Raw genomic sequence first — 15,979 nt, forward strand, 5'->3', positions numbered from 1 at the left:
AAAGCACAGACAGAAGGGCCCAAGAGCTGTTCAGAGGTGGAACATGCTGATGAATTTCAGCTGCAGGAGCTGGGCCTGATGCATCCCTGCGCCGGTGGTGTTGGGAGCCTGCCTCAATCACAGCACTGTGCCTTTCAGATTTCATGACAGCCCTTAGAAAATCACCCATTTTCCTGACCCCTCTCCACCATCATTACAGCCCGCAGACCAGGGATTTGGTGGGTGACTCTATTGTCCTTGGGTTGCCGCTAGAGCTGCAAAGAAAGGTCTCAACAACGCTGCAGAGTCCCTTTACCAGCACATCTGAAACCCCCAAAGCTCTTTGTCTGAATTCCTGACTACAGACACAGCCCCGTCCCTCCAAATCTCCAGCTCAAACGCTCAAACTCTAGCAAGGTCACAGTGTCAAGCAATCCCACCTTGCAGGAAGAGACTAAAACTGAGCCCTTCTTTCCTCAGCTGATAATGACTGTTGAGTCCCAGGTAGCCGCTGAGGTGTACTGAAGTGCACCTTTAACAACTGGCAGCTCATCTAGGTCGTCAATCAGGATTGTGACCTTTAGGCAAGTAGAAAGCTCTACAGATGCACTGCCAGAGCTGAAGAGGGCAGAACTAAGGACTTGGTGGTACCAGAAAGCTTTAAAGGCTCCTGTGGGATAACAGGACCAGATTTGTGAGCTCTGGGCTTACAATGGCTTCAGAGCATGCCCAAGCAGCTCTCTGCAATGGCTTGCCGCCCACATTGGAAAAAGGGCTCTGTCCCTCCAGACCACTCTGAAGAAATGTCCTCATTCACTCAAGAACTGTTTGTTAGTCCTCTGCTACCATCCCCCTTGGTCAACTGCTTTGGCACACCATCTAGATGTGCACACGTGAAACACCACACTCTCTCAGACTGATTTCCCCCAGGTTTCCCTATTTTCCCCAAATCACAAAGCTCTGTGACCCAGATGCTTTGGAAAGGGTTTCTTAGGAGCCCAGGTCTCATGTTTGTGATGACCTTAGCCAGGAGCCACGCTGGGACCAGTCATGCCACTCTTGTTCTCTTGCACTGTTTCAAAACCTGCTTGGGGTATACCTGTTTCCCTGTTTGCTTCAGTGCTTCTGCTCAGAGGCTTGTGAGTGAGAACCCCCACTGCTAATGTAACACAGATTAATAATGTCATTACTATAGTATTTAAGGCCTGATCTGTATTTCCCTTTCTTTGGTACTAGCAGTCTCTGAAGGTTCCCAAGCACCAGCATGAGCAGATCCAAAGCAGATATTTGCCTGCAGAAGGGATCGCTGTCTTACTGCAGCAGCTTGCTAGGAAGACTTGCTCACTAGAAAAGCCTTCCTACACTCCTCTGAGAGCTCCCCCATGCCTGCCTCAGGCAGTTCAGTTTATTTTTATTGCTGTATCTGACATGTCCCCTTAGTACGTATCATTAACATCCTGAGCTGTGCTAGTCAGCGATTTCACTTTCAGACCCAGGATCACAAGCAAGCAGAGGTTTTTCCTAGAAGGATGGAGTGGACCATTCCCAGCACTGCTTAGGTCTGGCTCTCCTCTCACTGCTGTGCCGAGGCCCTGGCCATCCTCCCCAATTATCTTTTGGAGGATGGCTTTTCTTCTTCTAAGTTCACTAAGCAAAGTTATGCCACCATTGTAGTAGCTTCCCTGCTGTACATTCACAGATGCTGTGGCTTATTCAGATACTGGAAAGGCAGCAGGGAGGAAGGGGGGGTTCACTAGGGCCGCGTAATGGAAACGTGCGGTGATGAAACCCCCTCTCCTCCATGTGCCAGAGCATCTGGTAAGACTCAGGCTACAGTATCAGCATCCTGGAAGGCCCTCGTCATAAGGCACATGCCATGAAGTCTCTCTTGCTGTGACTGCACACATTGCTTGCAGACTGCAGGCTGCAGCTGGAGCTCAGCAGGAATCAGCCAAGGCTTGTACTCAACACACAACAACAGCAAGTTGGGACAAGCAGGAGACCCCAGTGAATTTGTCTCAAGCTTTTTAGCTCAGGAGCTCAGACTGAAGTTCAAACAACCTGGGACCTCAGTCATTTTTCTTGCAGATGTGGGAATCCTGATGAAGAGGCCATACAAACGAACACTCATCAACTCTTAACAGAGCATTGCCACAGTCAAAATAGAGCCAGAGGAGAACTAGGACTGGATCCCAACCCCAGCACTGGGTAACTGAGGATTTTTGGAGCTGAAACAACCCACAAGATACAAAGAGTCAGAGATAACAACTGTAAAGCAGAGTTGAACTTCCTGAGATTGCAGATAGTTGTAGGTCTGGGAAGATTCATTCAAATGGATCTTGTATAGGTACATCAGTGATAAAAGGAAGACTAGGGAAAATGTGAGCCCTCTCCAGAAGGGAGACCTGGTTACTCAGGATATGGAGAAGGCTGAGGTAATCAACAACTTTTTTTGCCTCAGTCTTCACCAGCAAGTGCTCTAGCCACACCGCCCAAGTCATGAAAGGCAAAGGCAGGGACTGGGAGAATGAAGAACCACCCACTGTAGGAGAATATGAGGTTCAAGACCATCTAAGGAACATGAAGGTGCACAAGTCCATGGGACCTGATGAGATGCATCCACAGGTCCTGAGGGAACTGGCAGATGAAGTTGCTAAGCCACTATCCATCATATTTGAGAAGTCGTGGCAGTCCAATGAAGTTCCCACTGACTGGAAAAGGGGAAACATAACCCCATTTTTAAAAAAGGGAAAAAAGAAAGACCCAGGGAAGTACAGGCTGGTCGGTCTCACCTCTGTGCCCAGCAAGATCATGGAGCAGATCCAGCAGATTCTCCTGGAAACTATGCTAAGGCACATGGAAAAGAAGGAGGTGATTGGTGACAGCCAACATGGCTTCATTAAGGGCAAATCATGCCTGAAAAATCTGGTGGCCTTCTACGAAGGGGTTACAGTGTTGGTGGAGAAGGGAAGAGCAACTGACATCATCTACCTGGACTTGGGCAAAGCATTTGACACTGTCCCGCATGACATCCTTGTCTCTAAATTGGAGAGACATGGATTTGATGGACGGACACTTGATGGATAAGGAATTGGCTGGATGGTCGCACTCAAAGAGTTGTGGTCAATGGCTTGATGTCCAAGTGGAGACCAGTGATGTGTGGTGATCCTCAGGGGCCAGTATTGGGACCAGCGCTGTTTAACATCTTTGTTGGCAACATGGACAGTGGAATTAAGTGCACCCTCAGCAAGTTTGGTGACGACACCAAGCTATGTGGTGCAGTCAATACACTGGAGGGAAGGGATGCCATCCAGAGGGACCTGAACAGGCCTGAGACGTGGGCCCGTGTGAACCGCATGAAGTTCAACAAGGCCAAGTGCAAGGTCCTGCACATGGGTCAGGGCAATCCCAAGCACAACTACAGGCTGGGCAGAGAATGGATTGAGAGCAGCCTTGAGGAGAAGGACTTGGGGTGTTGGTCGATGAGAAGCTCAACATGACCCAGCAATGTGCGCTTGCAGCCCACAAAGCCAACCGTATCCTGAGCTGCATCAGAAGAAGTGTGACCAGCAGGTCGAGGGATGTGATTCTCCCCCTCTACTGTGCTCTCATGAGACCCCACCTGGAGGACTGTGTTCAGTTCTGGGGCCCCCAACATAAGAAGGACATGGACCTGTTGGAGCAAGTCCAGAGGAGGGCCATGAAGATGATCAGAGGGCTGGAGCACCTCTCCCATGAAGACAGGCTAAGAGGGCTGGGGTTATTCAGCTTGGAGAAGAGAAGGCTCCAGGGAGACCTTCTAGCAGCCTTCCAGTACCTAAAGGGGCCTACAGGAAAGATGGTGAGGGACTGTTTATGAGAGAGTGTAGTGACAGGACAAGGGGTAATGGGTTTAAGCTGAAGGAGGGTCAATTTAGATTAGATGTGAGAAAGAAATTCTTTACTGTTAGAGTGGTGAGGCACTGGAACAGATTGCCCAGAGAAGTTGTGGACGCCCCATCTCTGGAAGTGTTCAAGGCCAGGCTGGATGACGCTTTGCGCAACCTGGTCTAGCAGAGGGTGTCCCTGCCCATGGCAGGGGGGTTGTAACTAGATGATCTTTAAGGTTCCTTCCAACCAAAACTATTCTACAATTCTGTGAAAATCAGAGCACCAGAGTGAATGTGGCTCAGAAGTGGCTACAAAGGAGCTGTATAGATGAGATCCACTGCAGAGTCCCATCACGGCAGGTGATACTACTCCACGGTGTATCAGCACCAGTGTGCCTAGAGTGCTGTCAAAACACTGAGTCTTCAGGGAATTTTTAAAGTCATGGGCTTTGCACAGATATTGCAATGGAGGTGCATTTAAAGCCTCCGTTCCCATGACTACTGTCTTGGTGACTGGCAGACTGGAGAGCAGGAGGATGGATGGATGGATGGATGGATAGATGGATGGATGGATGGATGGATGAATGGATGGATGGAAAAAAGCTCTGGATCTTCAGGATAATCACAGCTGGTGGTATATTTTTGCTCATTTGCTGACTGCTGCTTGGCAGGACACTTGCCATGTTGTCCAACAACTTTAATCCCCCAGTCTCAGCAGGTTTGCAGTGTTGCTGCTTTAAGTCCTTTGCTCTTAATTGCCTACAATCCGGGGATGTTGAGGGGGTGTTAATTTATAGAGATTCATTCTGCCAAAATACCAGACTAAAGGCCTCTCTGGTATGAGACATCATAACAGCCTGGAGGCTGGAAGGAGTCTGTGTTAATTATGCATGAACCATGTTCCCCCGGCTGTAACTTCTCTACCCACGCCACAAGTCTCCATGCGCATCTGGCCCATGCCAGTGCTCCTAGGCACTCCAAAAAATGCGCAGCAGATGTCAACATGGGCAGAGGAACATGCAGATCCCGTTGAACATGTGGGTGTTGGGTGTGCTGCTCTGCTCGGACCAATTGGACATGCTTCAAGGAGCCCAGGGCCTGCCAGCTGCCTGGGTTTGGCTTTCCAGCGATCTGTCACATGAGAGGACACAGGGATAGTCACAGGGGACAGGTAGGCCACATTGCTGGTTAAAATCTAGCCAGGCTCACAGCATCACCCAAACTGGCTTCATTTGACAAGGAGGTGAGCTTTGTGTGGTCCTTGCCTGTATTACAGTTGGTCTGGAATAAACAAACCACCATGATTTCCTACAGCATTTGCCCTCCCAAACCTGCCTTCTAGTAAGAATAAAGCTGGGGAGAAGTGCCAGCAGACCCTGAGAAGAGAGGCCAGGGACTATTGCTTTACTGTATGTCCAGCAGGCTCCTGCTATCCACATGTGGGGTGAAGACTGAGCAGAAAGGATGCTCTTCCCTCCTACACACACTGTGGCATGTTGTTATGGCACATAGTGTCTGGGCATTGCAGCCCCTGGGTCCTCTCTGCCTTCCTTTCCCATCGTCAGAGGATGGTGAGAACCACTGAGGAATGAGGGAAACCCCGTTGGTGTGTGTGGTAGTGGGTTACGGGGGGCCTGAGGCCTTAGTCCTCGTGGGAAATCTAGGCATCAGCCACTTCCCAAGGGTTTTCACATACTAGTGCTAGTGTAACATCCGCTTCCCAGAAGTGCCTTTGTGCTGGCACCAGACAGGGCACCCGGGCACGGAGCTGTAACTCCACACATGCTGCATTTATTCCAGACCAAGTGGCTTTGCACTCCGGTTGCTTCTTCCCACTCTCTAAACCTCCCAGTGCTTCTGCGAGAAGTGCTGTGAAGTGCTGCGAGAAGTGCTCTAAGTGAGCAATGTGAAGCTCCAAGCCCAGGGTCTACATGGTCCTCTGGGACCCTTGCTCCTGGAACTGAGCTCTCTCACTCAGTTGCTCCTGCCACTCAGTTTTTGTGTTCGTGGCAAAGGCCAGCAGATCAGGGCACTTTCTTACAGACGAGCCCAAAAAGAGCAATCCTTTGCACAGGCTTTTGAATGTGTGTGTAGGAGGGGAGCTTGTCTGTCAATAGCTCCAATAAATTTTAGCCGAGTGAGGAGCAGGAGGAAAGTCACTGACCTGTTGCCCTGAGCCACCTGAAGGCATAGAACATTTGGAGGTCCTTCATTAAAGGCAGTGCTGACTACACACACACTCGTAACTCTGGACCCGCAAACCTTCAATGCTGCTCAGCATCGCACCCCCGATCTGAGACATGGGAAGCATTAGGGCACTTGTGGACCAGCTTTCCAGAAATAAACAAACACTGCTTTGTCCACATCTCCCCTCCTGTGCTTCAATCTGCTCTGAGTTACTAGAGCCAAGAAATTAAAGCATGCTGGGTCTGGAGCTTGGTATGAAACTACTGATCTCTCCAGCACATGGAAAATTGAATCAGAAGCTGTAGGGACTTGCAGAGAGCAAGCAGTCTTTTTCTTCCCCCCAGCAAAATTTCCCCACGATGCCCCACTAATTTCACTACTTCATTTAAGTCTGGAGTCCTAAAGGGCTGTTCCTGTTTCCTCACTGTGGTTAGTGACCTCAGGCGTGGAAAAAGACACACGGAGACTGCAGTTTGGAGGAGCAGGAGTGTGCATTCCCCCCACCCCTGTACAACTGGGCACCATCACTTCTGTTAGAGAGCAGAGCAACCAGCAGAGAGCCAAAGCCCTCCACTAGGTACTGGACAGACCAACATCCTTACAGACATTGCCCCTATCTCTAAACCACAGCATGCTGCTCTAATGTCTCTCCAGTCCAGACAACGCTAATTAAGCAGTAGTGCTGGATGTAATGTGCTTCCTTACGTCCAAGGCACTAATGGTGCTCAGCAAAGGCATGCAGCAATTAGTCCATCTTCAGGTGTTGCCCCCACAATAAATCAATAGCTATTAAGGATAATTTATCCCATTTTTAACAGTCACACGGTTTTCCCCTTTCTGAATCATGATTTTAAATTACCAGCCTGCAGTGGGGCTTATTAAACCACAATGCTTTTGAACTTGGAAGAGAAAGAAGGTGGGTCCTCAGATGCCTTTCACAGCCACTTACATCAAGGTGTTCTTTTCCTGTTGTGCGTACATCTGCAAATGTCTACCGAGAATCAGGGTCGGAGAGACCAGATCATCACAGCCAACACCCCTTGTGCCGTGCTGGGATGTATTTGATCACGGGGGAGCAGTAAAGTGAAAAGGGTGGCAGGATCAGAGAGGAGAGCTGTAAGAGCCCTCCATCCGCCTCCTCCATCGCTCATGCCAACACAGAGGAAGCCCAGCAGGAGACTGGGGTTAATGGCACAACCCTAGACACATGGGGTCTCAAGATACTGCTCTGCCACAGACAGTGTGCTCTGTTGTAGCAAAACTCATGACTTCTTCATCCCCATCTGGCCCTGGGGACAGTGCCATACCTGCAGTCTCCAGAGGATGAACATATTTGAAGGATTGTGAGGTGTTACAGTACTATTGTGGTCACACTAGTGTTTTCAACAGGAGGAAAATGAATGTGGGAATTGTCAAAGGACAGAAAGAGCAGCCATCCAAGGGATACCCCTGGCACCACCGTGCAGAACATGGGGCCTCTTTGGACCAGCCCCTGACAACCCTTTCTAAGCGTCTCAGACGTACAAATCACTGCGTGCAGGGAAGGAAAACCCACACAGGTAAAATCCACTTGCTCCCAGAAACAAAAATAGAAATGAGAATAAATAGACTTTGAAATGTCTCTAGTACCTTTACCTGCAGAGGGTTCTTTGTGCTTATGGCAATGACGTGATACTTGTAGTAACACAGCTCACAGCTCCAGCAGCCTCTCTCACTAATCCATTTGATCAGACATGGCTGGTGTGTGCACTTCACCGATCCATCGCATCGACACGGGCTCAGCAACTCCCCCTGAAAAAGAGAGATAGCATCAGCGAGGCTCCCCTCCCTCCACAGGGCCTGAGCGTGGCACAGCATGGCATGGCATGGCACGGCATGGCACTGCAGAAGCTGGTGCTGGCCAAAGTGCTCCATCCTCCACTCGTTTGCTCGTTGTTCCTTTTTGCCTGGTTTGCTTAGGTAATCGTGCTGCCTCCATCCGTTTTCCCTCCTAATAATTCTTGGCTTATGTGAACAGAACTTGACAGGGATGTAATGGTCTCAAATACTTGGGTCCTACAATTTTTTGTGGAAAGAGACAAGCTGGGTAGATAAGAAACATCTAATATCACCACTGAAGGAAAAGCTAGATGAGCACAGCTCTTAGCAGACACCAGAGGATCCACACTAGACCACAAGTGGACACAGCTCTGTTGGCAACCAGATGACACTGTGTCACTGCTCAGACTTCTGGCTCTTTGCTACCTATTCTAGAAAGCGAGGTTGGTGGTGGGGATAGCTGAGAGACAGCCTCTGCTGCAGGCTGGTCTCGCTCAGCCCAGGGCGGCTTCCTCGAGCCCAATCAGGCAGGAGGGGGAGCACAGACACGGCGGCCCTTGGACTTTCCGCGCAGGCTGGCTTGTGCCAGCCGTGGAGGTTCTGCTCCTCACCAGGAGCTGGACTGAGCCCAGCACCATGCGGTACCTCCCAGGACCTGCCAGGCAGTGGGCGCTTGCAGCGCTAGACACAGGACTCTCCTTTCCAGTGCTCCTGGACTTGGAGGAACAAACCTGACCGTGGGTGTCAGGTGCATGTGTTGGGTCCAGGTCTTTGTGTACCCATAGTGCAGCAGGGAAAAGCTCCTTCAATTTCATCGCCCCCCCCCCCCCCCCGTTCACTTCCCCCAGACGGTCTGTCCCAAAAGTGAGTCATACTGATGGACAGCCTGTAGAGCTGGCTATTTCCACCCTAGAAGCAAGCAAGTTGGAGAGCAAATTGTGTCCTGGCTTGTGACACACAGACATTTATGAGTGGTGGCTGAAACACTGAACCTCCTGGCTTGCTCCCTTGTTTCTGATGTAGCTTTAAACAGGGTATCCAGGAAACACCAATATTATTCTGATCCATCTGCTGTCATCCTGTTCACCATGGGACTAAATTCCTCTCTGAACACACAAGCTCAGAAGCTCATTTTATAGTCTTTTGCCATCACTTATTTAGTGAAGGACAGAGCCATTACACTTTACTCCCCATGTCTTAGTGTTTAAAAGCCACAGTATAGACCCCAATCGTGTATTTAGCTGTGCTCCAAGATTTAAAAGCTTTTAAAGGCAGAATGAGAATATCTATGGGACGGGGAAGGCTGGCATCATACTTTCAGTGTTGGGGAGAGGATATTTCCTCTTACACCCCTAGATCAGCCCCATCATTACCATCCCAGCTGCCGTGGGTTAGAAAACCAGATCCTGCTCTTGCTAACCCTGGTGGAAAACTGTCTTAGCTTTCAGGGTACCACATCAGGTCTCAGGACTGAGAAACCACGCTGGGCAAGAGTGATACTTTTTATGAAACCTAATGCAAACAAGTTAATAATTTCATTTGCTACAGCTAGGTGACCTAAAAATGTCATCTTCCATGAAATTTTAGCAAAACTGTAAATAACTGTTTATGTTACAAAACCAGGCTCAGCTCTACCTGCCACTGGTTTTCACTACACACTGGAAGGGACGCAAAGGGAGATGGGGAGCAAGGAGGGTCGTAGGATCCGTGAACCTTTTTCACCCGGAAAGGTGTGACAGGACAAGCCTCATCTCAGTCCTTGGGGCTTTCATTTTCTCAACAGCTTCACTCCTCAGTGCGTAAGTGTGATCCCAGCACCAAGCAGGTAACACAGAAACCTACCAGCTCTACTGTGTCCCTGCCTTTCAACCTCGCCGCACACCGGGGTCTCCTGCAGGGCTCAAAAGGGCGAGTGAGCGACGCGGGTTTTGTCTAACGCGCGGCTGAAGGCACCACTCTGAGGGATCAGGAACAGGGCAGAACAGGGCAGAAACTAAGAGCAACAACCTCCAAGTGAAGGCAGAGGGGAAAAGCTGTAACCGTAGCCTGGACTCACGGTGGCTTCTTGGGCTCTGTAATAAACGAGTCTAAGAAATCTGAGCTTGTCTCTTCAGAGCCAAGAGATGTCCAGAAGCATCCTACACTGCTGTGGGGACCCAGCCCCCTTTCCTAACTGGGATGCTCCAACCCAGACCTGCAAGAGCTCAGAACTCAACTGTAGAGATGAATCCCTCAGTTTCTTGATTTTTGCAAATCTAGTAAAAACCTGAGTTATCACATTTTCTCCAGCCGTGTGAAATATTATATCCTTGTGTGTGGCGCACAGCTATTTTTGCATACTGTGAAGCCCAATTCTGTCCACAGCAGGCATTCGTAAAACACTGCCACATGCACACACGCGCACACGCACTCCTGTACCAGCAGAAAAATAAACATCAGGGGCATATTAAAGGAATAAATCCTTTGTACAGCAAAGGAGAAGAAGTCTCATCACTGGCTGTACAATGAGCTCAGGAGCAGTCCATCAGCTGTGATATGCATGAAGGATTCACTGTGCAGGGACCTCTGCTAAAAGCTACATGCACACAAAAGCAGGCCCAAAATGAGGTGCAGATCACAGCAATTTGGGATGGAAATTAAATCCCCACGCCCATTTCTGTAGGTTTGTAGAAGACGGCTCTGCACAACATATTCTCCAGTGCTTCAAACAACAGTGTTCCCACCAATTCCCTTTGGGAACTGCTCTCCAAAGACCCTTTGAAGGGTCTACTTCCCAACAGTTATTTTTGCAATTTTGCTTTGTAGAGTTACAACCCGTCACTCAGATCAGCCTAAGCAGCATTTCTGCTTTGTCAACAACTAGTAGAGAAATGCTCCCCGGCTGCAAGCTTCATCCTCAGCCTGCTCAGTGCCATCTTGTTCCCCTGAAACAACTAAGTGGGCTTTGGACTCAGGGCATCTGGCTTTTTTTGTTGTTATCCAAGTCTAAATTAGGGTTCATGTCAAAGGTGGAAAACCAGAGTTAACAAAAAGGGAACGGTGGCTTTGGCTTCAGCCATAACCCTCTCAACATATGGATGAAATACTCTTCCCTATATATTATTACTCTTCCCTACTTCTGAGAAGTGTAATATATTAAGCCATCATGTATAATATTCTTCCCTGTTTCTGGCTGTGATGGTAGCTTGTCTCTAGGAGCAGCAGCAGCAAGGCCAGGCTGAACTGGCTTTGCCCCGAGAAGGATGATACTGCTGGAGACAAACTGGGAGTGTGGGTCTGTCCCAGCTCTGTCCTCTCCTTATGAACTCCCAATCTGTGCCTGTTGCAATACGTCAAAGTGGGTAATGATTATCTGGGCCCTGCTATTTTAAGCCTACTGGGAGGAGTTCTGAGGAAGGACGGGGGAAAAAAATATTGCCAGTGCGTGCTTTTGATGCTCGGTATAACTAGGAAGAAAATAACGACATCAGGAGCAGCGTCGCCCCTGTTATGTGCTGGTGTCAGTGTTTCACCCGGCCGTTTTATCCATTGTTTATCAGTGCTGGGAGCCCATCCACACATTTCTACCAAAGCTGCAGCTGCTCACCCACCAGCAGGCGGTCATGGGATTTGTTTCCCAGGCCTGTCCTTTTAACTATAAATTAACTACAGCAGATTTGCCCACCTGGTCTCCTTTGAACGTGGCAGGGCTGGGGACGTGGTCTTCTGGGGTCTCCCAGCTCCAGCTGTCCTGACCTATGTCTGCTGCCTGGAGTGCTCGTGAGCACCAGCTCGGCTGGAAAGAGCCACGTTAGCAACATCCTGCTACCACAACTATTAAAGCAAACATTTTGAAAGTCAATGCAAACCGTACAGCAAACTGGGATGGCTGATGGTGATCTTAACAGCTGCAGTTTTTCCTCAACTGTGCCTTTTCCCTGCTCAGGTGTAAAAAGCAGCATCAGTCATTCGCATCACTCGCAGGACGAATGCCCCAGGTCAGAGCGGGGCAGTGAGAAGAAGCTGAAAGAGTCATCCACACTGCAAGGGCTACCATCTCTCTGTGGGTATGCACGTGCAGCTGCCACTGCTCACAGGAGTAGCTGCATGCACGTATCTGACTGCTAGCATTTATCTGAGTTTGTCTTGTTTGGAAAAGGAAACCAGGAATATTTAATTTCAGGTCTTCAGCTGAGTCTCCTAAATACACTTAAATTTTCACATTGAATTTAAATGCAATGGGAAGTTTTATTATGGCAAATAAATGCTAAATGATTTCTATATTAGGAACATGATTACAGAGGAATTAAGTCCGATGGCAAAGAGAAACCCATTGTTACAGACCTGGTAAACTTCAATAAACATGTACTAATGATCACTCTGTCTTCACACACACTTACAGGAACTGCCCTTCCATCCTTTTAAACTAAACACACACGTTACTTACAGCATCTCAGATGCTTCCCGTGAGTACCCTCCTGTGTGCAAGCACTGTGCCAGCCAGCAACAGGCAACAAGGGACACGTAGTAAGCACCTATGAATATGTATATTGCATGAAATTCTCCAGCATTTTGGGAGATTGTGGACCCAGCGAGGAGTGGGCTTACATCTCCCATGGTGCTGGGTCAGCACAGGACATGGTTATGCATGGGGCTCTGCGGTGGGGTGGCACCTGCCCAGGTGGCCCGGCAGAGCCAGGCACTGACCCCAATCTCTGTGTCAGCAGTGATTTGCCAAGAAACTTTCTGGGGGTGTATGGGTGGTGTGGTGTGTGTGGATCCTGCAACCGGGCAGCTCCCTGAAACCTGTGGAACCTATAGGAAAACCTATACAAGTAATTATAAAAAGAAATCACCCAGACTCCTTGCAGCCCCTTTCCCACCCCAGGTGCCACCAGTGCTGCCATGCCACCTCCGTGACCAGGACTGGCGCATCCCACAGCTCCCTTGCAAGGCCAAGCATCCCTGTGGCATGCAGAGGCAGCACTGTCCCGCTCCAGCCAAGATCTGTGTGCCCTGGGGGGGCAACAAGCGCTCCCAACACCAGAAGCAAGAGAAAATGCAGCCCCATAAAGAACTGGAGAACAATGCAGCTCTGGACAATTATTTCTGTTGCTCAGTCATGGCTTTAAGTCTGCGGCTGCCTGGCTGAAGTTTTTTGGTGTGGGATCTTGGTCTGGGAGCTCCCTGGGTCAGGACCACATCTCTGAGGGGCTCTGGCATGGTAGAGGTGTGGGTCCCTCTCTGAGGCTCCTCATCCCCACGGCAGTACCAGTGAGCAGCCACAGCTGGGCTGGGGGCTCTGAGACTGGGGGGGGCAGGAGCGGCACACAGCTCTGCTGTTTCATGGTTTTCTGCAATTTTCAATGGGTATTAGCTGTTCTGGCAGCCCTGTGAATGGGGCACTTACCGCCGACAGGGCAATGACTAATGTAGCAACAAAACCCAGGCATCCCTCTGCCTACAGGCTGGGTGCGAGCAGAAAGGCAACTCGGCTTTAATGCGCCCAGCAAAACTACCACGCACCCCTCCGGGACTGCCAGGCATATCTTGGCACTGTCTGGAAATGTGGGTGCTGGGCAGGAGAGGGGTACGTTTCACAAGGTCCTAAGCTAAGACCCAATGTTTGTTCCAGAGTGAGTCCTGTCTGAAAAGCCTGTCTGCAGAGCTCCGGATCCTCCAAAACCAGCACAAATTGCCTTTCCGCCCATGGAGGCTGCTGCAGTGGCACCTGTGAGGAGCACTGAGGCTGCCAGGCTGCTCAGGCTTTTCTGCACCTCTCTGCTGAAAATATGAAAGGCTGCAGCCACAGCTGTGGGGAGAGCAGGGTGGGACCTGCTCCGCAGCCTCCTTCTGCAGGAAAACTCGCCTGCCGCTAGCACAAGCGATGAGACTTTCTGGCTGAGCAGCTGATTCCCACAGCCTTCGGCTTTACCACGGCCAAGGGGAATTTTAAGTGATTGCTGTTCCTTCCCGTTTCCGGTGTTTTGTGCCTGTCACTGCCGCTGGGATGGATGGATGGATGGACAGCACCAAGGGTGGCAGCTCAGAATCTGGGAGTGGGATGGAGAAGGGGGAAGGAATGGAGACTTTCCTGAGCCTTACCCATCCCTACAGGGACTCTGTTGCTGCAGAGCTAAGGGACCATCACCCCATCTGTCCTGCTCATCAGGGCATCAGGGAAGTTTGCCCATGTTTTAAGCCAAAAGATGGGGTTTTTTTTGTTAAAGCAGATGACTCAGGAGGCTCAGCTATGTCAGGGCCAGACAGTAGGCAAAGCCCTCGTGCTCCCATGCCCAGCAACAGTGCAAGGATTTGGGGGAGAGGCGTATGGCCGGTCCCCATCCCAGAGCTGTGCTCCAGTCAGCACAGGAAAGCCCAAAAGGGCCCTGAGCTGCACCACGGCATTGGCCGCCCTCTTTACCAAATTGCCCTGCTCCTCCTCTGCCACCTCTGAGCAGGATGTTCAAAAGCAAGACCCCCACAGTGCTGCCCATGTGCCTCCATGAGATCCCCACCATTTTCTAACAGGGATGGGTGCCACATCAAAAAAGCCTGAGGGCAACCTCCATACTCCACCTTTCCCATAGGGTAAGCAATGGTGCCATGGACTCAGCCGGGCAGGAGCAGGGACGGGTCTCCTCTGCACACAGAGAGCTGATGCCCTCAGCCCCGTGAGGGAGCAGAAAAAAGGATGGGGTTTTTTTCCCCCCTTTAATTGCTAAAATCTTAAAGAGCTCTGCAGGGCAGGAGCATGGGCAAGAGACAAACAAAGACAAGGAATAAGAACTCAGGAAGAAAAGAAAGAAGGAAGCAGAGGCTTGAGAAGTTCTTGGTGCAGAAAGCCCAGCGCATTAGAGAGCAGCGGCTCTGCCTCCCTCAGACAGGAGCCTTCGCTGCCGTGACTCATCCTCGGAGCAGTCTGGAGCGGTGGCTCTGCCGCATGGCTCTGCCCTTGCTCCTTCACTGATTTCCAGGGGAAGGTGATTGAATGCAGCTCCACGGAGCTTAATGTGAGCTGTCAGGGAGCTGGGGCACGTTTGCGCAATGCCTCAGAAATGGAAAAGCAAGGCAGGAATGTTGCGGAGTTTAATGTGAAATATTTGGATGTGGCTCTACCTCTTCCCATTAAAAAAAAAAAAAAAAGGAAAAAAAGGACTTAGTCTAGGCTAGGGCTGTTGCAATATTTAGCTGACAGTACCTTGCCCATGCATTTGCCCGTAGGCAGGCACAATCCACCAGCTCTGGGCGCATCCCTGTCACCACTGGTAAAGGCCAAAGGGAGCTGGTGCAGGTAGGACCAGATGTCTCATGGCTTAACGTCAAGCTCCTTTAAGGGAAAGTACTTTAAAGGAGCCAAAAGCATACATTTTTGCAAGAAACAGAGAATCACGGGGTATTTTTTGTGCAATGGGCTACAGAGGATTTTAACACCTGGTTTCAGGCCAGTGAAAGGTGAAGGGCAGAGCACCCTACCATGTCAGTTCTACTCGGCTGAAAGGGGGACAGGACAGAAAGGGATGCTGGGGCTGGTTCTCACCTGGGACAGCCACTGCTGGGGGAGTGAGAGAGGAGGACAGTCCCTAAGGGTCCCTTTGGCTGAGAGGGAAGATGCTGAGCTCCATCTCCGTGTGTGCGTCTTGCCAACAGACGGGACCTTCTGGCAGGAGATTCACCTGAACAGGAATCCTGACCCATCAGTTGTCCTCAGAAAAATAACATAGCAAGCACAGGGACCTGCCAGCACTCCTGCCATGTTGTTGCTGACATCACTGAACCCAAGAAGAAGAAGCTGGGACTGATCCTGCCCTGTGCCCAGCAGACTGGGCCATTCTGCATTGGGCAGAAGGGCTCTACCGACTTCAGAGTGGAGCAAACATGGACCCTGACTTTCTGCAGGTGTTTTTCTCCAGAAGTTTGTGCCGGCAGTGTCCCTGGCTTCATTTCTCAGCAAAATGTAAGCCCTTGGTTTGCAGAGTCTGGGCAGTTAGGTGGTGCTTCCCCGCTGTACCCGATCAGGCCCTCACGCCTCTGCGGCACTAAGCGTTGAGGTCCCCTCCGCGCAGACTTGTCCAGCTCCCAAGTGACAGGGGTGTGGAGGTGAGTTGCCCCCTGCTCTGCCCACTGCACCAAGTTTCGTACTTTGC

At 50.4% G+C, this 15,979-nt stretch overlaps 1 protein-coding gene across 1 annotated transcript in view; it reads right to left on the reverse strand.

Annotated features, from left to right (window-relative positions):
• Positions 1-15,979, reverse strand: part of MARCHF4 (membrane associated ring-CH-type finger 4) — a 103,743-nt gene that overhangs the window by 24,017 nt on the left and 63,747 nt on the right. The window contains exon 2 of the mRNA XM_054830799.1: positions 7,671-7,826. Within this exon, the coding sequence (XP_054686774.1) occupies positions 7,671-7,826 (156 nt within the window). The remainder of the gene's footprint in view (positions 1-7,670; positions 7,827-15,979) is intronic.

This window comes from Grus americana, chromosome 6 (assembly GCF_028858705.1).
Source record: "Grus americana isolate bGruAme1 chromosome 6, bGruAme1.mat, whole genome shotgun sequence".
Lineage (NCBI taxonomy): Eukaryota > Metazoa > Chordata > Aves > Gruiformes > Gruidae > Grus > Grus americana.